Source organism: Notothenia rossii, assembly GCF_949606895.1.
Source record: "Notothenia rossii genome assembly, chromosome: 10".
Classification (NCBI taxonomy): domain Eukaryota; kingdom Metazoa; phylum Chordata; class Actinopteri; order Perciformes; family Nototheniidae; genus Notothenia; species Notothenia rossii.
The window spans coordinates 12,693,871-12,716,991 of record NC_136908.1 but is presented as its reverse complement, the minus strand read 5'-3'; the positions used below and the strand labels follow the sequence as shown (position 1 = coordinate 12,716,991).

The following is a 23,121-nucleotide window of genomic DNA, read 5'->3' as shown; positions in this document are numbered from 1 at the left end:
TTTTTCCAAAATAGGATAATAAACCTTTATGTGAGATTTTTTTCAACATGTCTTTGCACCAGGTTGCATGTGAACTGTTTCTCTAAGCCAGTAGTGATGGGGTCATCCAGGGAGAGCGCTTTGATTTGGCCCGTGGACACACTCTAAATAGGAGGACAAACATAAACACAACACTATGTCGTGCATAAAAGAGGACCTCTGTCTAATTGCTATACGCATCAAGAATGTAAGAAATCAGTGAATGAATAGTTTACTCTAACGTAAATATGTTATTCATTTCATTGAGCCATATGTTGCCTGAGGAGCTCTGAAGCCGAGAGCTATAAACGAGGGAATAACTATAATGAACATACTTAAGGTGTTGAATGATGTTAGAGAGACCCTCCATTTAATTTAATACTAACATTTTCTTGGGGATTTTAAAGTGTTTTTCTCATTTTAAGCCAATTCTTTCGACATGAAACAAAGGCATGTTAAAACTATAGTTAAGGCTAAACAGTGCATGTAATGACTGTAATTATACTTTTTCTCTTTTCACATCTTAAGTAACAACAACAGTATTTTGCAACTCGTTATACCTTCTCTTTTTATTCTCTTCCTCTTAGCCTTTAGTAAAGGGTGTACAAAAATAGATTTATTTTTTGATGAATGCTTGTTATTGCATGCAAGAATGACGAATAGTAAATAATGTAATGACAAAAAATAAAATAGGACAAAAACATTTTTGGGATTAATTTCCTTGCGCACATTTCATGATTATTTTTTGTTACGTCTGAGCGATTTATACCCTTGATGTTTATTCAAATCATATTTAAATCTACTCTTAAGTAATTGCTTTTTTTTAATAATGATATCTGTAAATAAAACTCCTTGTGGAATTTATCCTCAGATTTAGAAAAGCAAACATCAAATCTCATCCTTGGAAAACAAACATTCTCAGGTTTCTCATTTTCATATTATTCAGTCTGTTTTCTCCAGCATGATGAAAACACACCAGATTTGACTTTATAGATTATATACATGTTGGTAATATCCTGGATTCATTTCTCTTGTGTGCAAGAGCAACAAATACAGCTCATGCATAATGTTTCCATTTATGTATTACATGCCTACCTTACTGTGTGTTTTCACATTTTGTTATTTCAAATTGCAGAGAGCCTCTCTGACAAATGAGGAAAACAAAAAAGTGTTGGATGGAAACTGAATGATAATGACGAGTAAACAACAGTAAAGTAGGCTCAGAAAAAAAGCCAAGATTACTGGGATGGTTGTCTGCTATGGCACTTTGCTGCTGCCTTGTTTGTTTACATGCACTTCAATTAGCCTTGCCCCTGGGGATGCCATTTGGCGGACTGACAGATGCCTTCATCCATATTAACACTGTTGCTTTGGTGATTTTTAAAACATATTAAAACGTCAGATTTGTATTCAGTTTCGAACACTGTGCTGCTTATTATTTGCAGTAGAACACTGTTATTGAATTTCTTCCCGACACTTGTAAGGCAGACAGGATTAAACTCATCTAACATTTATAACACCCAAAGCTTCAACTGTACAACTATTCAGGGTCAGTTAATAAAAATAATGTACGACAAACTCAATATTTAACCAGGGGCATCTCACCTCAGTTTGACCTCCTCTCTCTCACAGGGCCTCACAGGGTCAAAGTATCTTTGTAAGTTGGTGAGTTCAGCAGCGGGTCTCTGAAGCTACTCCAGCCTGAAGCGCAAGTATTCTTAGTGATATTTCTAACGGGCAGGCGCAGGGTTCCCTGAAGGCTTACGCTAATGTGTAAATTGTGGTGTGAAATCTAGACACATAACATGGATTGTTACACTACCAAACACAAAATCTAATGTGTATCCTTATGTGAAGAGGGCCATGATCCAACACTGTAAATATACTGAGATAGACCTTTTTTAAATACAAGGGGAAAATCCTTGAACATTTCACCGCAATCCTCCCTTTGAATCCAACATTTCAATCTACTTATCCAAGAGGGAATATGACTGAATGCACTCATTTTACATCTCGCAGTGTGCAAAATCTCTATCTTGTGTGGCTCAGCAGTGAGGTTGGAGAAGTCAGCACTTCTAAAGCACGAGAGAGGGAGAGAGAGAGACAGTAGCAGCTGTTGGTAACACAGTCAAATTACGCTTAAGCATCTTTTACTTAATGAGTAATACCCTTGGACTGTGCAAAGTATTCACAAAAGGCCCATTTCTGTTTATTTGGGTTTCCAGGCAAATTGACCAAACGCAATGTGCCTAAAAGAGATTAGACACAGAGAAGCAAATTTTGAATATTCCAACACAAATGAGATACTGTTGTGAAAAACAAGCCAGTTTCACATTGAGAGTATGACACTGACAAACTCAGTGAGAATATGCACACTATTGTGTTTGTATGAGCTTGTGGAATGGAAGCATTTGTCTAGGTAACACATTTCCACTTACATAGTAGAGGATAAATCATATTTCTTATCTTTTCTTCCCTCTTGAACAGATCTGCTACGACTAAAATAATTTAAACCAGCAAAAGTTGAAACAGCACAATGCATGAAGCCCAAGGGGAGCTTGTTATCATCGTATCACTTCGAAGAGAGCCTCACAGCAGATTAACAAAAAACATACAGATATGATCTAGTCAGTAGTAGAGCCATTCATCAAAGCAGAATATAGCCCTGTCCGCTCGTAGCAGCCAAACTGCTTGCATGCCTTCATAATGGAGCAATGTGTGTGCGTGTGTCTGTGTATGTGTGTGTGTGGGGAGTGAAACCTATGTAAACAGGGAGGGTTAAACTAAAGCATAGTTCTGGGGTTTTAAATAAATACTGGCTTGGGCTGAGGGTGGCAGACAGTCTTAACACACACACACACACACACACACACACACACACACACACACACACACACACACACACACACACACACACACACACACACACACACACACACACACACACACACACACACACACACACACACACACACTCACACTTACACCCATAGCTATTGTCTCTTCTGCTGACACAGAGTGCGAGCCAGCCACTATAGTTGATGATAAAGCAGACAGCAAAGCCCTCACTAACGGTGCCACAGTGCTATCTGCTCTCTCAGTCATCTGGTGTGTTTGTATTATGAAGTGTTATTCACCACTTGTCATCCAGTGGCTCCACTTGTAAAGTTAGAAATAGCCACTGGAGCCACTTGAGGATACAAAGAATTTGGCAATAGTTTGGTCTCAGATCCAGGCTGCAATAAAGTAGGCCTATTTTGAGTCCTATTATGGATACCATTCACTGCCTCACAAAATAAGAAGAGGAAGGATGTGTTAACCAGGCTCAAAACATTTCTTCTCATTATTGAGAAGTTTTACAGAACTTCTAATGCAGACCATTTACACACATTGGTGATAGTTAACTGGTTTAGCAGTACTTATTAACTTCATATGAGCATGCAACGCTAGATCATCTCATCCCACAAAATGATTCCACCCAAATAACATCCATAGAAGTCATCGTAACCTCCAATCAGTCAGTTTTCAAAATTAAATTTCATCCTGTTTCTTTCTCAGGCTCAAGTATTCTTCAGCTACAATTAACATGTTTGCCTTTACCATGCATCAACAGACTCACAGTTCTTCAGTATTGCTGATGTTTTTGTTTGTGTCCCTTTTGGTACTCTGCTATTTTGAGATCCACATTGTGAAAGTAGTCTGGGGAAATTCTGAGAGATGTGGAGGTGGGGAGGTGTTGACGGTTGGTAATGGGTAAATGAGGAGATAGGGATTTATATCCTTCTGCTGAAATACAATATGAAAAAGTAATGAAATTTGTAACAAAAAATGCACATCTATTTCCATCAATCCACAACTCAGAGTCTCTAATTGAAATGCTGGGTTTTATTGATGGGTTCACTCTAAGCTTCTGTAAACAGATTTTCTGCACTTGTCATTTATTCAAAAATATGTCTGCAGAGGATAAAGCTCTTCAGAGCAGGAAAACATCCAGCCAGATCTGTGTGTTCCAAGTTGTTTAAGATATCAAAACATCAACAACCCTTTTATATTATTGATGTTTGTTTGCGATTTTGCAGAACTGATCCAAAACCAGAACCATATGAAATCCTAAACAAAACTCTTTGGAAGCACTTTACTTATTAAACCTTAAGGGTCCCCTTCTTACGTTTCGACCCTGCTAGTTAGATCATGAGATTGAATGCGCAAATGCGCATAATGAAGTTGGTAACTTTTAAAGATTGGCACTGCATTCCAGTCAGTGCAGTTGTCCCAAGTGGCTCAGTGCAGCCCAAATTTGATTGGCATATCTGGTGTGCATTTGGAGAGGATGATAAGGGATTCTCAGACTCCAGGGGATAATGTGGGATTCTTTGTCTCAGGGATCAAACCAAAGCTGCGCTGCGAGGAAAGTATCACTCATCATCTCTCTCTGGCCCTGCAGCAATTTGCATTACTGATTGATGCATTTTTAAACCAAAAAGTGCAAAATAACAATAATAAAAGAGGTTACAGATTATGTTTACATCAACAGTACTTGTATCAACATAGGTCTGATTTGATGACATTGCTATGCATTACACAACTCATATAGTGAAGAAACAGACATATCAAAATTAAAGCAATCATAACGATTATAATAAGCAAAATGGTAAACTGAACTTTGGGAAGCCTTGAGCTGCACATGAGCCAGCATGAGCACCCGAAAGTCTGTGTGCGTGTGTGTGTGCGCGTGTGTGTGCGCACTGTGGTGTGTGTGCGCGCTGTGGTGTGTGTGCGGTTGCCCACAGTGCTGTGCTGCAGTCCGCTCCCTGCCGGTGTTCAGTTAACTACATGGACATTAGCGGCGCAGCGACACAACCACCGAGCCAGAGTGGATTAAACAGCGTGTGTGCGGAGAGTCACTCGGTAAACGACTGTGTAACCAATTCAGACATCTTGTACTGCCATAGCAAGTCCGTTGCACCGGTTTACATCTGCGAAACAGCCAGGGAAAGGCTCTTGGTAAACTCAGTAGTGCCGTGCATTGTGTGGCAGCTCGGCGGGAATGGCTTCATCTCCGTGCGGCAACACTAACTTTGATTCCGGGCTGGAAATCAAAACTCGCTCGGTGGAGCAGACGCTTATCCCTTTAGTATCGCAGGTGAGTGCCATATTAACCCAAAACAACAAGTTATAATTTTATTTCTGAGTACTTTAAAAACGCTTTCACAACACCAGCCGTCTGCGCACACATGAGGCTAACTTTGACTCTGTGTTTACCTGTTTGTGTTCGCATGTTTACCTCTCGTGATGTGTTCAAAGACTGTCCCATGTGTGGTTTGGTTTACGATTCTTTGTACTACTGTCACTGCTGTTATCAGTAATGGGGATGTATTACAGCTTACTGCTACTGCTAAATCGACTTATTACAAGTCGCACGCTGCAAAGTGCCTATAACTGTAAACTTTTAACATGAAAGACAGCCACTGTGATCAAAGTAGACTAAAGACTGGTTTTGTTGTTTATAGCAGAATCTATAACATTACACTGACACTGTATGGGGAATGGGGAAGTAAAAATGGGAGCAATTAAACCAATGATCAACCATCCAAAAACAAAATTAAACCACTGTGATGTTAATCCCTATTTTGCTAGACTCATAATAAAAAATAATTAAAGGGCATAAAAGTTTCCCAATAAGTTGTGTGCTGCCCTTTGCCAGTCCTGAACTGCTGTCTGACTCCCACTTCTCTAATTAGGCCACTTTGAGGCACGTGTTTTGTTTTTCAATAAACAGAAGCAGAAGAAAGACCCACTTAGCCACTGCACTCTTTCAGGAACTCTTATCCTGCACACTTGAAACAGTCCATAGCTTTAAAGCATAGAGTTTAGGTCAATGAGTTAATTAATCATTTTATTGTTTAGTGCAACAAAGTAGGGGGAGAACTCCTAGGCCTGATTTGTTAATCAGTGATTTAATTTGAGGCTGTTTAATTTCCATTTCGATGTATTTGGCAAAGCCTCTGCTTTTAACATAAACATGGCATGTTGTTTCCTTGGAGGTGGGCTGCATCCCCTTGAATAAGCAGTAACCACCAGTCTTATAAATGCTAATTTCCCCTTGTTTCGAAGAAGGCTAAATAGTGAGAGACCTGTAATTGTACTGGTGTTTCCACGGAGAGACAGTGGAAGAGAGCAGAGCCTCACGGGGGAGTCTGAACAATACGGTGATGGAAGGTCTCTGACACTGTCCCTCCCTCTGTGAACGCTGAAAGCCTGCATCCTCTCTCATGGCACTAAAGGACAAAAGGTCATCCTGTACTGAATGGATATGGGTTAGTTATCAGAACATAAGATAGGAAATGTGCTTCTGTGCAGCATTAAGTACACCGAAAATAACATTTAATTTGCGTATACATTCTGAGAAATCAAGGGTAAATTCACCAATTACTGTAAGAATATTTACAGTAAGCATTCCTGCAATATTGTGCAAAAGCATCCAATAGATCTGCTGCCCTCTGGGTTACTTAAAGATATTTATGCTGCAGTAAACGCATGGTGCACTCCTTCTGATAAGGACTGGCCGAGCTCCACCGTAGTATAGAAGACTTTTCTGAATACTTTAACAGCATTCAGTGTAGTGAGCCTCAAGGACAATCTTTTTCTAACTTCTTTTTTTCTCAATGTGAGGCATGTCCCCATAGCAACAGAGCTCTGCAATGCTGAAAGAAACAACATTTCCAAGGGGCTGTTATCTCCGTAATGTTTCTTTGTTGTGGCTGTGATGTCATCTGGAGGACGGTCACTCAGTCGGAGCTGACCGGTACATTAGTCTCACCTGCTGGGAGTGCTTTTCATGCAGTGTGGTCATTGCACTCAAATCACTCGCACATTTACTGCAAATATGCACAAGGCTGTAAAATCGATTAGAAAAACCATGTGGAAAATATAAATATATGCAGATATTCAAATTGTTTACTAGATATAATTGGTAGTGATCCGTAATAAAAATAAGTGCCTTGTATGATTGTTGGGTTAATGTCCGAAAGTAAGCGTTGTATCCTACTGTTTAATAGGATATAGAAAATGAAGGCATCTTAAGCCAGATCAATCCTTTGCTTTTATGTGCACATCATGTATTTGACAAAATAAATCTGTCTAACTTGTGTTTATTAGAAAGGCTGGCATTGAATTCAGCAGTGTTGTGAGAAAGATAAGTCATTTAAGGAGTTAATGTGACTTGAGTATTGCTTTACACTGGCTATAATTGAATCATTATAGCCAGTGTAAACACACTAAATGTGCAGGCTGTTTTGTTCGGCTTTTACTTTGATGAAGCTCATGTGTGAGTGTGTGTTTTTGTGTGTGTATGCAAGCTTATCTGCTGTAGGGGTCATTAGATAACTACCAAGGAGGAAATGAAAAAGCTATGTCAGTGAGCAAAGCTGGTGTGTGATAAGGTATCATGTACAATATCCTCTTTTTTAATTTCTCTTCTCCTCTCCCTTCTCCTCTCTTCTCTCTTTCTGTCCTCTCCTTCTGTCCTCTCCTTCTGTCCCCTCCTCATGACGTTGGTATCCTCAGGCCTCTGTTATCAGCTTCACTCCCACCAGGGCGTAATTATAGTCCTGGGAGTCCCCCGGCCTTGCACCATATTCAAACACGCTCGCAGACACACAAACATTCTGTCCCGCTCACCTCTTCTCTTGTCATGCTTGTATGTTCACCTATTTACTTCTGGGTGTATGCATTCATCTTTTTGACAGTTGGCCTGAATGTCAAGCACATTTCTTATGTCAAAAGAATTGGCTTGAAAATTTTAAAGCCTCAATTAAAATCAAGCTCCATTAAATGCGTTGCCCCGGGAATTCTTTTCGGAAAAAGTCCAAGTTCAGGCTGTTAGTTAATCAAAGAGACGTCTTCATTTGAAGGGCAAAGCACCTTTGTGGCCGCTTCGGGCACCTATATAGAAGCGGTATGAATAAATGTGTAACGTGTTTGACACACAGATACAAACTACACATCCTTGAACAGGTCATGGCACAGACAGACAGGCATGCTATTTTGTGAAAAACATGCAGACGTCCCGTCGCGGTCGTTTGTGGACATGGGTGCAGTTGGTTTTGCACATTTATTATTACAGAACCACTGATCCAAATAACTTCTTATTTCTTTTAATATCAAACTCATTTTACCATCTACTTCACACTTTTCAAAACAGAAGGGGGTTCTCGTTGATTTGACTGAAATACTCTTCTCAGCTATGAATTCAACAATGCACTTTTTTTGCAACTTTCTCCTACGCCATCTCTATTGACTTGCATCATAAGGGTCATGGTAATTAATTTCTCTTGTGGTGGTTAAAAAATCTAATGTGCATCACGCAGAGAGAAGAGAAACTAAGTGAATATGTCTGCTGTTGTTTATGCATCCTAACCTGTGATGTACTCTGAAGTCAGCTGGAAGGCAATAAGCGAAAATCTGGCTGCCTTTTTAATCAATCAATCAATCAATGTTTATTTATATAGCTTTTCCCTGAGATGTGATTCCTGTTTTGATGTGGTGATTAGTGGAATAACAGTTCTGTTCCTGGGGTTTTATAATTGAGGTTTGTTCCTAGTAAAAACACACCAGCCCTGTCTGCGGGCATGGTGGTCCTCAGGCTGACGAGGTGTAAGGGTGTTGTTTTGAGTTAAAGATGTGTGGGAATGAATAAGGCCTATGTAATATCTGAGACTTTGATCAGGCTGGTGAGCATTAAACACTTGTGACACACTAGCCTTGTGATGCAAAGCTATGCCAGCTCTGTAATGTTTTTGCAGAGCTAAGCCAGGAGTTTCTTAAAAGATTTTCAACTATAATTGGGCCTGGAAAATCCGTTTTCTGTCCAAGATTGTTAGCGTCAACCTTTTGTATAATGCTTGCAGGGGTTCTGTGGTGTTTGAATTGTTGCTGTCTAATGTGTTAAAAGCACGTAGGGTACAAAAAGCTTTGCCATGTTTAATCTGCTCACAAACTGGATTGAAATGGCATATTTATTACCCAAACAAAGCTCAGTGGAAAGTTTGAGGATGTGATTTGCTAAGAGGATTAGCATTTTGCAATATAAATTCTGCATTAAACACAACGCTGGCTGTCAAAAAGCTTTGCATAAACTCACTACACAGAGCTCTGTAAAAATGACCATCAATCAAATGTCCATCCCGTCTTTCTGGTATTATTGGAAATGCAGTTGTATTGAGGCACTAGGCACTATTTCCCTCTTAATGTTCCCGGTCCTGTGGACGGGTGACATGACAAACATCCGTTTCGAAAAGTTGTTTTTTATATCCGGACAGAGAGGCATTACTGTTGCCACAAGCCCTAACAGATCTGCTTCCTCCAGCCGTATGATGATAATGAAGACAAATGGGTCCCTGGCATGAAGGTGAAACCACATGAGACTTACAGTGCGCCAAAAGCATGCATGCGTGTGCATACACATTCACAGACCAACATATTCCAGCCTCATGGGAAGTGTGTGTGTTTGTGTTTGGTAGGGTGGGGGATTCCTGTGTGGTTTGTGTGTCTTTGTATCTGCATACTTTGGTTTGTGTGATTGTTTGCTCATGGACGACAGAAACAAAAATGAATGTGTGGTGCCGGTGTTTGAGGTTTTCATGTGTGAAACCATTGCTTTCTTTGTGTGCTGTGTTTTGCCACCATGACTTGTCACCTTCAACCCTTTGAGGCCTCAACCAAAACAACAATGTGTCCAATGATTACAAATGTTCAACCCAGGTCATGCTGTCACAACGGGGCCACCATTTTTCATGTTTTGCAACTCTCAGTGAAACATTTTAAAGAATGGCAAAAAATATACATTCACAATAACCCATTTGCCTCTGCAGGACTCATCTTTTTTTAGCGTGTTATTATTTGTTTTTCTCCTTGGATTCATCACCAAATACACTTTATAAATCACAGTGAGCCTGACATAATGGATGTCTAAATGAGGATGAGGCAAGTTCTTTCTCTGTGGTACGTAGTATACAAAGGCAGTCAACAACCCCGTGTCATCATCAAGTTGAAATGAGATGTAATTTACTCAACTCTTTCTTTTCTAGTTAAGTGCCTGCATTAGTCAGACAACTTTGTCAGTTTTGAGAATTTAAATTCCTTCTTATGACTAAACTCATTCACCTAACCCTACCACACACACACACACACACACACACACACACACACACACACACACACACACACACACACACACACACACACACACACACACACACACACACACACACACACACACACACACACACACACACACACACACACACACACGTAAGCTGTTTGCACATGACCAGTCTTTCTCCCTTGTCCTCCCCCTTTTGCTCTTCCCACTATCAGGGGAGTCATTACAGATTGCTGTTCTCTTTAAGTGGCGATAAAAGGGTCTGTCTCACTTGTCGATCTGTTGACCTCGCCCTGGCTAATATACTTCCACATGAGATTGTTGTGCGTGTGGGTGCGCACTCTTGTGTGTGTGAGTAATTGTACGTGTGCGCCCGAAACCTCCAAATAACCCAGCCTGAAGGGATCGCTCACCTAGAGAGAACATCAGAGTTAATTTAATGGTGAAAAAAGCTATCTCACCCTCTGCCATTTAAGTTATCTGAAGGCGGTGGCTAATAGCGATACCGCTTTTAATTGTCTCAATGAAAGCTTCTGCCTCGGAACAAGAAGTATTGCTAAAGCTGAGAGGTTGATAAAGTATTGATTAGACATCCTTCCCATTATCAGAGAGCTTAAAAGGGGCACAGTGTGCTCACATAGCTCAAAGTCTTGTGTTTCGTGTCAATTGAAAATGAGAGCAATTTCAGGGACCTGCTCTCTAAAAAAAATAAAAAAGGTCCTCTGGTGGTTATATCCCTCTTTGTGTTTATTGGCAATTAAATAGTCATCTGATAGTAATTGCTTATAATAAAAAAATAAAAAACAGGATAAATCTCTTGGTTTGTAATTCTGTGATAGCTATAGATTGTATTTTATTCGTCTAACTTTTCTGTCTTAAGCTTGTTCAGCCTCTATGTACTCATATCAAGGTTTCTCAAAGGATATTAGAGGCCTTCTAGTCTAGTATGAAGTGGCTGTTTGGCCCATTACCAGCCCGTATTTCCAGTGTCTTATAGTTTATGATGATGAGGTTGTGATGAGACGGCTCATTTTGAAGCGTTAGCAGACAGGAAGGGATCTCTATCAGTGGGAATGTAGTGCCTAATGTAGCATGGTGTTTTTGTGTTGTCCAGCTTTTATCTGGCAGCACCCTGTAGATTGAAACAGATGCATAAACACAAGCCCAGAAACTCAGATCAGGACATAATTATTGACATAAATTACTCTGTTGTTGCACAGAGCCCATCTGTGAACGTCAGGGAAACAGCACAACAGTTTCACTTCCAGTCTGCCTGTAGCAGTACATAGGTAATAACAATCATAAAGTATGTACCTGACACGATAAGAGAGCAAAATACAGTTTGCTCTGAAGTCAATGACTATTATTATTTAAATTGGCTTCTTGCTCACGGAACTAAAAGCAGGTACCTAGATGTAAAGATGGACAGAAATAAAATGTGTTACTGGACAGAGTAGACCGATGAGTGTGAAAGGAAAGCCCTCTTACTGTGATCTTGTTGGCATGTACACTTCCACTTGTCTTGTCATGTTTTGCCAGAGATACCACACAACGTATCTATATTGTCTGCTGCCTGGACAACCACAGGTAAACAGATCAGTATTTGGCAGGCCACTGTTTGTGTTGCATTGCTTTTTTCTTGGCGGTTTCTTGGCTCAGTGGAGAGATAATTCCGGTCTAGAGCACATGACATTGTCTTGATTCATGCTGTGGGGTCTGGGCCTTGCTGGGAGAAGCTCTGCAAATCCCGGAGAAAGCAGGAAACCTTGCCAGTAGTAGGGTTGAACAAAAGATTGATAAAATACTTTACACCTTGTCTTCACTGAAAATAACACACTTCTCTCGTTGCCCGGTTTTTCTACAAGTACTTAACTGTTGACCCCACAAACAAAGACGAATAAACACATATTGATACTGCGACATGACAAAGTTAATCTGAATCTATTTTGTATAACTGGTCTCTGTCTTACTTTGATTTGGGTGATTTAGCTACAACTAGAGCCCTTTTTTGCCTATATTTGGTAACATTTTGAAAATGTGGCACCAACAAAAGTATGAAGAATAAGCTATGAGCTGTCATGTTTGCAAAGTAATCCATGGATGTTTAAACAACTAACCTCTTTTTGTTCTGGAGTGTTTTTTAAAGGATTTATTTAAAGCAGATTATGGACTTTAAATCATGATGAATGTCACAGATAATACAAATCCTCAGAATCACTAAGTCAGGCTAAATCCCAAATATACGGGTATTATGAGTTATGACTCATTGTTGATTGAAATCGGGGCAATTGGACTTCTAGGGTTTGGTATTATTAAGTACCTTGTTTCACTTTCTCCTCCCAATGTTCCCTGTTTGCGCTCCCTGAGGAGAAGTGCCTCACAGAAAACCTCTGCACTATGCAACAGCTTTCAAACTCTTATGTATTTATTTTAAGGTCATCCAAAAGAGAAATCTCTGACAAAGTTCCCAAAGCTCTCGTAGTCATAATGTTTGTTCCTCTCTCCCTCTCAGCATTGCTGACTGTATCACAGAGGGATCCTTCAGTCTGGCTTGTATGTGTTAATTGCTTTATTCTAGCGTCTTTGAACTTCTCCCCTCTCGATAATTAGTTATTATAAGGAGATGAGGTTTGACATGACAGAACAAAGGGAGTGTGAAGGACAAGGAGAACGCAGAATACAAAACGTTTTTTAGAATTCAGATTAGAAAAGTATTTAAAGTTTGCTATGTTACTGCAACCTTATTATTGTTACTACTCTATATTCCGGTCAATGTGAGAATGTATTTTTTGAATACTTCTTTATCACAAATGTATATCAATGTTGTTTGATAATCTGTAGTGTAAACTGCAGAGTAAAACTTTGAGTAGTCATACTGATCACACACGTTTATGATGGGACTCGTGGGTGTTGTGTGAGGAAGTATCAGTATGTAAGATGCTATAGCACCTTGTTGGTATGCCTTTCGCCCTTCCTCTGTGGCTCTGCCCAATTTCCTGATTATGTTTTCTTGTCACACTTTACTCTCTTGCATTCTGTCTTCAGCCTTGTGCTTCGTTTCTCCCCATTTCTCTCTAAGCCCAAATTTTCTCCCGTTTAATCTCAGTCTCTCGAGAGACCACTGTCCCGGTATCACCTCATTAATTATGCAGCCTACGGAAAGTGTGCAAGTCTTACACAGAGCTGAAAAGTTCATCCTCACTGTTTCTCTCAGGATCTCTTACTGATTTTTCTGTGCTGTAAACTGAGTCATAATCCTCAGCACTGCACCTATTCTGAGGAACAGCAGTGAGAACAGCCTGTGACTAGCACAGCTACATTCTGCTGTCCCTTTCTTTGACAGAGAATTCCTGGGAGTGAACAAGCTGATGGTATTCTTATCATCTATTGTCTGACCGACACATATCTTCAGGGGAAATGTTTTTGGAAGCCAATGCAGTGTTGCAAACACAATTGTAAGTCGATATGATCTAAAATGTTATGAAAAGACCAGGAATAGGACAATAACCTTTAATACCCACAAGATTACACAGTGTTGGTAAGCTGTTTCCGAACAAACAGGTTTTGTTCTAAAAGACTTTGCAGGATGTAGCTGGATTAAAGTAGCTAGATTTTCTCAGGACATTTTAAAGTAGTCTATTCAAATGGCAGCTTCAGTTGAGGTATTAACAGACCAGTAACAAGAAAGAACAGACGCAGCTTTGTGACTCCTCTTTAGATTGTCTCATTATGTAAACCAGTACCAAGGTCACTCAAATTGGACCAAAAAAGTATATCCATATCAACAATTTAGCCTTATCTATTTGTCCCAGACTAACTACCATCACTAAAATTGGACACTCAACTTGTCATTGTTTCTGGGTGATTGGACATAGAGGTAGCCCAGAATGTGTGACACACACACACACACACACACATACACACACACACACACACACACACACACACACACACACACACACACACACACACACACACACACACACACACACACACACACACACACACACACACACACACACACACACACACACACACACACACACACACACACACACACAGCTCCAACCCCTATACATAAGTAAAAGTCTCTCACCTTCTATAAATAATGTTCCGGTTGTTCTGGACCTTCAATGTTATTTGAAGGGCCTAACTTTTTTTAGCGTTGGATATATAACAACCTGTGTTTATATCTGAGACTTGATGATTTGGAATTATATAAATAAGTATATCGGGTGCCACTTAATTTCCGTGTTTAGATTAGATCAATGTTTCTGTATGAAAAGGCGACTGGAACTGGTGCAGGTAAATGGTTATTTTAGTTTTAAGTACGGTAGATCTTGAAGTGAAGTTCAAATACTTGTAGACATAGGAGTGTGTCATTAAGTGAAAGCATAATGCCTAAGCCCCCCATGAGTATGTGTGAGAGAGTTGGTGTGTCACAACACAGGCCATTATGCAGTCTCAAGTCAGGGGGGCTGCATTCCTTCACAGGGATCAGATTTCGAGTTCCTACAATGTATAATAGATGCTGTCTGAAACTGTGTCTGTGTTGTTTATAGTAGCATCACATCTAGGGTCAAAGGTCATAGTCTCAAAGTGTGAGAGGATACAGGCTGGTATGCATGAGTTAATGCCTTTCCCCCCCAAGGGCTTGAACTTGGCCTTGCTTCATTCGCTCACCCCTTCCATCAATGAATCATCCTGCTCAGCCATTATCCCTCTGCTGTGAGGGTTTTTGATGTTTGGTTTGACACACCTCATCAATTTATTAATGCAGTCATTCACATTTTAAAGTCCCTCTCTTCTGAGATGTCAAAGCTTCAAGACCACATTATTAGAAATATCTTTTTTTTTATCCTTCTGGATGAGGATCAGTCTCGCTCTGGGGGAAAGTTTGCAGTCGTGTTGACTTTCTTCCACACCTGACATCTTATCTTCCCATCTCCCTCCTTTCATCTGTGAAGAATTTTTGAGAGGCTCAAAAACTGGCGGGGAAAAACATCCTGGAGGTAGGTTGTGAGAATTATTTAAGCGCTTTCATCAGACACTTTTTATTGGATTTGTGGCCCATTTTTCATTGTCACTTTGATTTTTCATTCAAGAAAAACAAACCGTATTATATAAAATTCAAGCCAGTGCCTTTGTGTCGGGTGTATTTGGTCAGTCAGCCACTGCAGTCGTTCTTGTTTTCTAAACTACAGAGCATGCCATCGCTGTGGTAGGCTGTCGCAGACCCTGGTTAAGCCACTTTCACACACCGTTCAGCGCACACTATTATTTGTCCATTACTTGTAATTACCCATCATGATGACTGATGGAATGTTTTCGAGGCTGAGTTGGCAAGCAGTTGGGATTATCCTGTTGAGGACTTTATATAATTACCCAGTCATTAAACACGGCTCAGTGTGAAGACAACCTCGGGGGGGGGGGGGCCCACCACTAGCCAATGGCCACGCTCTTGTGTTCACACCTCCAAGCTAGGGAACCATGCTGTTGTCTTCCATGTTCGACCAAGAAGGCAACACTTGTTGTTTGAGCAATGGCTGCTGCATCGTTTATTTTTTGGAGTGTTCTACTCGATGATGATGATGATGATGATGATGATGATGATGATGATGATGATGATGAGGATGATGAGGATGGTGAGAGTATGCAGCCTCTAATTGTCATGATTGGGATCTTTTAGATTTTAAGTGCTTTCATATCACAATTCAACAGCACACAGAAATCATGTAGGGGGTTAATCAACATTTTGAGTCAGATGGCAAACACAAAGTAGGAACAGTGCTCTAGGCTACTTTTTGGCAGGGTCCAGAGGTTTTCAAAGAAAAATATTGGTTACAGCCTCTTTCCCCCGGTTTCTTTCGTCTCAAGGTGCGTCAAAACACTGAGACTGATCTTAATTCATCAACTTGTAGGATATCTTGCGATCAGGTTTAGCTTTTCATTAATGACCCATTTTGGTTTGTTTATACACAACAACAAGATGCCATTTCTGCAAACGAAACCTCCCCCTGAAGTCTTTTAGTTTGTTTTCTTTGCCTCCTCTCTTCCTGGAGTGTAACAACTTGCCTAATACAATTATATGAATATTCTATTACAGAGCTGCAAGTCTTAATTCCATTAGTGAAACTAAATGTGAATTGATGTCCAGGCAAAGCTTTCTTTATGACTACTTGGATGTTATGAAACTTTTCCCTGAATGTTGCCAGCAGCCAAATGGAGAGATTGAAGACCTCGCATATGGATGTAATATTTGATATCTCTGTGTTTTCCCCTAAATATGATGTTTCCTGGCCAAATTAAACTGCCATGTTCCTGTAAAAAATGTATCCAAAGCAGAATTATGAAGGAGAATGAAATAACCTTGTCATCTATGGAACAAAGGGTCCAGTGTAGCCTGGAGAAAATTGTAATTGCATACGGTGTACATTTCCAAATGGGAGGCATCTCATCGGCATTGCTCCTCTGCCCGAGCCAGAGATGTCTTTGATATTGCGTTCATGATGTTTTGCAAAAACCTGCTTAGATCAAAGATGTCAGTGCCGTCAAGCTCAGTATGATAGATCCACGTAAAAACCGTAAGATCCAAGGGAAAATGAAATGTGTTGTGTTGTCAGAGTCTTGAGTTGTTTCTGTCAGCTTTAGGTTTGTTGCAGCCTGACTTGACTTGTTTCGTCCTATCTTCCTCCCTTTTTTGTTGTTGAGGTATTTTACATCCTTTTGAAATCAAGGAGATGCATGTTTTGATTTTTCACTGCCTTTGAAATATTTGTTACACTCTTAAAGTGAGATGTTGCATTTAGCTGCAGGCAGATGCCTTTGACAAGTAAACCCCCCCCCCCACACACACACACTCTGTTTTGTGCTTTTTGCTCAAAACAAGTGTAGAAAATATCAATTTCAACTCCAAACTCTTAGATTTTATTTTTGGTAGAATGAGAGCTACAATGAGAGAATGACAGAGTATATTATACAACATGAACTAAATCAACAAATGGACCAATCCACGGAGCACCTCACACACCAGGATCCCTTGGCCAACTAACAGGGAGTCCCCATTGACTTGCATAGAGCTCCTGGTAATAGACGAGTTGGGATCGCGGAGAAATGCTCTCCGCAGACCCGTTCTCACAGCGCTATAAACCTTTTTCTTACTCAATATCAAGCCACACTTATTGTTTTTACTTCGGCTGTGAGTGTTTGTGTGTGCTCAGGATGAGTTTCGCTGTGTTTCGCTGTATCGCCGACTCGGAAACCTGTCCGCTCCTCGCAGCAGCGGCAAGCAGCGGCAAGCAGCAGCGAGCCTCGCAACGTCCCGACCAATCAGAGCACAGTGGGCTCACAGGGAGGGGGGGGGGGGGGGGCAGGAGCTCCAATAAGCCGTTTAGGACAGAGAGTGAATACCTGGTGAATACACATACTTTACAGAGATGCTGTATGAGAAACCAATGTGATTTTGGAAAATTGCACAATTTAAATCTATTCTAGTTAGTAGACCTCAACAATGGAAATATGATCAGTAGAAATGGCCATGACATGGGACCTTTAAATATACTTTGTTCCAGAGAATAAAATAAAATGATGGATTATTTTGCTTGTTTAATCCATAAAAACATTTTCAATCACTGCGTCTAGCCAAGAAATGTACATCATAACCCCATGTAAAACCTTATGTATTGAGTCTGGATAAACCAATGAGATTAAATGTGTTAATAAGTGAGATTTAGAACAAGTGCTGGTATGTGAATTAAGTTAGATTAGGACGGAGCCAGGCCAGCTGTTTAGTCCTATTTACAGTCTTTATGTCCACCTGCTGCTGGCTTTATTAATATTTATCGGACGGTGCAATAATAGGAAAATCAATCTCCATTAAAACCAAAGTTCATAAAGTGTATTTCCCCAAATGTATAACAGTAGCTCGTTAATGGTAACAGATGCATTCTTTTATTTTAATAGACAGGTCATTTGACTGGCATTGCTATATGTGCACATCAGTCTGAGGCTTTATAAAATGCAGCTTGTCATCCGTGCTCATGAAAAACCTCTTGGTGCACTGTTTAATTCAATATTGTTATTACATTAGTTGTAATCTGATTTTCTAGTTTACTATTCTCCCACGAGCATCTGTAAAAGGGTTTTTAAAGAGAAACAAGGTCGATGAACCACAACAGTAGTTTGTGTCATGGTTTGGTGCTCTGCAAACAGAGGAGATCGATTCCCTCTGCTCCCCTTTCCTGTCTTAGTTAACCTTGGATCGTGGTTAACAGAGCAAAAATTAATCCGCAGCCATGTTGTGTTTGTCTACCCCCCAGCAAGGATCATGGACTCAGAGGTCACACTGTGTAATCTCGTCTGTCTGAAGTGTCACTCGAATAAAAGAGAGCAATTTCTTTAAAAAGTTTTTGGATACAGTAGAGTGAGTCGGTAAAGACTTATTTTGCTTTGTTTCCACTGTAGCTCCTTCCTTCTGTTTTTCTTCGTCCTAGCTGTCCACCCTCTTCCCTTATTTACTGTCTGCCCTCTGCCATTCTCTATCTATCCCTCCATCACAGCTGTCCATCTGTTTTTCTCCCAGGTTTATCATTCTCTCTTATCAGCTGCTGCTGGTTTCTCCAGACTTCCTGCACCTCATATCAGCCTGACTGATTACACTGTAGCAATGCTCTGCTTTCAAAAGAGATTACGTGTTACTGTCATGGCACAACAAACCAGGTCAGCAGGGTATCATTATACATCTTTTACTTCAATTAGTTATACATCCGCTCAAACATAAAGTATGGCTTTATGCACGTGGGAACCAAGCATTTGAATAAACGTGTATTATGGGAACGACTGTTTTAATAAAGACTGATTTCATTTTGTTTGTCAAAGATTGTCGCACGGTGACAACAACTAGCTCAGGTCAGAGTGACTCTCCGCTCTACACCCTCAGTGGGCCCACTTAAGACTTGATAGATTTCCCATTATTTTTAGACAGCCATGATGGAGTACCAGGTAGCACACACACAGCCTGTTCTGCTTTCCTCTTAGATTTTACTTCCCGAGCGGAAACACTATCCCTCTATGTGCCATCCGCTGCCAAGCCCTGCAGAAGAATACTTCTCTTCATGTGAAACAATCACAAATATGTAGTCTGATGGGCCATGTTTCCATTCCTCTATTTGGAAATCTGTCTCTGAGAGGTTTCAGAGAGGCTAAGAACACTTGAACCGTGACAGAGCACCGAGGATCGATGCCAAGTTGTAATACCAGGCAATAAGTGGGATTATATTTGTCGTTTATTTGACAGAGAATGTTCCCTGGGAAAATATGAGCTTAGTTCATTGCCTTTGTCTGCTGTGTGCCAACCTGACAATCGATGTTGCTTTTGTCTTGGCTTCTTTGCAAACACCTTCACAGACCAAGCAAGTTGACTGTCTGATTGTTGTAATATAGAGGCAACTGCCCCTTCACTTTAACCGTGGTTGCAGAAGTTAAGTAACACAACCAACATTCAACTTTTTCTTACATTTTATGATTTATATTCCCTTCAAAGTAATCTCCCTTTGTCATTGGTTTGAAGGCCGATCCAAAAAAGAGATTTAAAAGCAAGTGTACTTTGTCAGCATTAGACATATCTTTGATTGATATGCTCATTGGGAAATTGGTTTAAGTGATTCATTCAGTAAAAAAAATTCTGCATTTTCATTATATTCCAAGGCCTAATGGTGAGTCAGCTAATCTGACAGGGCTTGAATTCCTTGCATAAAAAAAAAAAAATGATGATGCACACTGCAGCAGCACTTGCTGTTGTGTCGTGGTGCGACAAAAGCTGAGGGGGAAAAAGTATAGTGTTTGACACGTTGCCGCGCTATGAGTCATACGAGGAGCCTGGAGCAAACATTTCAGTTGACTACTCGGGGTTAGATGTCAGCTCAGCTTTAATGGGAAAGTCACGGTCACCTGCAGAGATTTAGCGGAAAAGGAAACAGAGATGACAGTTTAGTTAGCAAATCATGTTATGCCTTTGACCATGAAAATAGAAAAGCAGCTCAAGCCTCAGTTTTTTCTAGAACAGTGAGTAGTAATAATATGAAGAGCTGTGTTCAGTATTTAGTAGAAATGTCCTGCGTTAATATTTTAGCCGTTGAAAACCGCCCAAATATTGAAAGCTGGAATCGAAAGCATTGCTAGATTCTCCATCAATCTTTTTTTATTCATCCTTGAATTTGATATGTTCTTTTTACCACTGCTAATTTTAGACTGATTTTATATTTAACCAAGCTTGAGTTCCCTTGTTGTTGCTTAGGTTACATGAACAGTTCAACATTTTTCCTATTTACTTTCTTGTCAAGAGTTGTTGAATGAGAGGATTGATACTGATATCATGTGTGTTCATGTGTAAATATTAATGTTAACCAAGCATACAGCATGCTTATATTCCCCCTGACTAAGGTACTCTTGTTCGAGTACTGTATTGACACAAGTATTACAAATGTTAGCCAGCTCTAGTCGTGACTGCCAAAAAAAAGAAATAATATTTAACATGCAGCAGTCAGTGAGTTTCCTCAGTAAAGTAAATGGTTGTGGCACAGAGGAGTTACCATATGAACAGCTCGGTGCATGTAGGTCTCAGATCCCAGGTGATCCACCGCCTCGGGCTGCTCTGTATCTGAAGCTGACCCTCACATTATCCCCAGGTACACCGGAGAAGGGCCAGGTGAACATTGAGGCAGCCAGAGGGAGTTTGACCCACGTTGTTTTTCAGGGCACATCTCTCCTCTCCTTGCTTGACCCGTCCCTGACTTTCTCTTTGTCTGGCTCCGACGCTCTCTCCCTCCCTCCCACTTACTATCCTGAGAATTACGTGTGCAAGAAGGAATGAAAAGAGGTATTGTGCTCTGCTGAATGCAAGCTGTGTGTGTGTGTGTGTGTGTGTGTGTGTGTGTGTGTGTGTGTGTGTGTGTGTGTGTGTGTGTGTGTGTGTGTGTGTGTGTGTGTGTGTGTGTGTGTGTGTGTGTGTGTGTGTGTGTGTGTGTGTGTGTGTGTGTGTGTGTGTGTGTGTGTGTGTGTGTGTGTGTGTGTGTGTGTGTGTGTGTGTGTGTGTGTGTGTGTGTGTGTCATTGGCTGTCTCTACTCCAGAGCTATGCTATTAAACTATGCAGGCATCATGAGCCTTGGCATACCTCAGTGGTCAGAGGACCAAGGTACCTGTTTTAGCAAGTGTCACATGTACCATCTTTCCATCTGTGTAACCTCACATGCAACACTCAAATAGCTTGCTTAGTTAAGATCAGTGGTATCACTTTCTGCTAAAAACTTGTTTTCATTATAATATTTCAACACACAACACAACAATTTAATGTATGTTTACACTACTTGCAATGTACAGTCAGGTCTCTTTAGTCAGGTCTCTTTAAATATGAATAACATGCACTAGCAATGTCTGAAATATGCCTGTAATCCAAAAAAACACCTCAAATAAATAAAAGTAAGCAAGCATCAAATGCCCGGACAGATTATTAATCATGTGTCATTTACATATTATTTTATCAGGTAAATTCTGAGAGAATAAAAAGTTCAAATGTGCTATTTTATGTTGATTTTGAATATATCCGTTGTGTTCAGTTCTTGAATAAAAGGCCTCACAAGTGCATCCATAACAGACCCACTATGTGTCATTCAGACTCACTACAGTCATGATACTCTAATGTTGGTCATTCACCCTCTTGAGTAGTCGGTTTACACACAATGGGATACAGCTAGTTGTTATTAATCTGTGATAACCTTTTTGCTGATGTTTGCTGTGGATTCAATCTGCCTGTCCACATATTCAAATGTCAGCTCTGATTGCTGAGCCAAAGTTTGAAGGCCAGTCAGTGCCTGTCTCTCATACAACTCCAATGGGCCACAGTCTGAAAAACAAACAATCGCATTGAACTCGTTTTTGGTCACTGTCCTTCAGACCTTTTTTTCTCTATCTGCTAACCTCAGTACACCCCCACTTCTCTGTGTCTACCTCCATTAGTGTCCGTCTGCTTGTCTGTCTCGTTGGCTGCGTGTCATGCTCGAGTGGGCGGAGGTTCATGTCACATGCTCACCGGCTGATTACTGACCTTTGTCACATGTCCCCCGCTTTCCTCCCCACCATGTTTACCTAGCCAATCCACTTCCTAGACTTTGGTCAAACAAAGTGAAAACTAGCTTAACCCATTCCATGATTACCAGCTGTGAAAAACGTACAACATTAATACATGACAATGAAAATAAAACTTAACCAAAAACTTGTACTGCTCATTAGGACGAGTTCCTAATATTGAAAATGACCCGAGGCATAAAGAAAACAAGTCTTGACTATCGAGCAAAATTCCTCCAATAGCATTTGTAAATGTGAATAATTCATTGCCATGGGCAGAAATGCAATATCATAACCCATTATATCCATATAATTGTACTGTTGAATGTGTTATTAAAGCAGTACTAGTTTTTCAGAAACAAGCTATAAACACAACTGCAACATATTCTCCTTTTTAAATGAATAGATCTTCAACTTGATTATCCGATTTACACGGTGCAACATTTGTCATTTTTCTGTCAGCAAGTAGTGATATACAACTAATGATGTGAGAATTATGGCGAGAAAGAGAAATCTGAAAATGACATATCCGTGTTTCTCATGCAACTGCGATTTAAAAACTCAATAATAACCTAATGAAAGTCTTACAGTGTCGCAAATAAATAAGCACAAAGACATGCTTGTCCTTTGGGGATTTAATACACAGGAATGATAATCTGTTTGTTGGTTATACGACATGGCTGTCAGCTTGCCCCTCTGTTGGCCTCTGCGGTTTTCCCACATCCATCACCCCCCGATGTGCCCCCCCCCCTCTCTCTTTGGCAATCAGCTGGTATTATCCCCGTCATCTTGCTGTTGTATAGGCATGCAGCAATTAGTC

General features: G+C 40.4%; 1 protein-coding gene across 5 annotated transcripts in view; it reads left to right on the top strand.

The window, feature by feature from the left end:
* The first annotated feature begins 4,809 nt into the window (after positions 1 to 4,809).
* Positions 4,810 to 23,121, top strand: part of ctnnal1 (catenin (cadherin-associated protein), alpha-like 1) — a 47,222-nt gene continuing 28,910 nt past the window's right edge. For all 5 annotated transcript variants that reach the window (XM_079656426.1, XM_079656424.1, XM_079656425.1 and 2 more), the window contains exon 1: positions 4,810 to 5,161. In XM_079656426.1, coding sequence (XP_079512552.1) covers positions 5,066 to 5,161 — 96 coding nt within the window. In that variant the 5' untranslated portion in view covers positions 4,810 to 5,065. The remainder of the gene's footprint in view (positions 5,162 to 23,121) is intronic.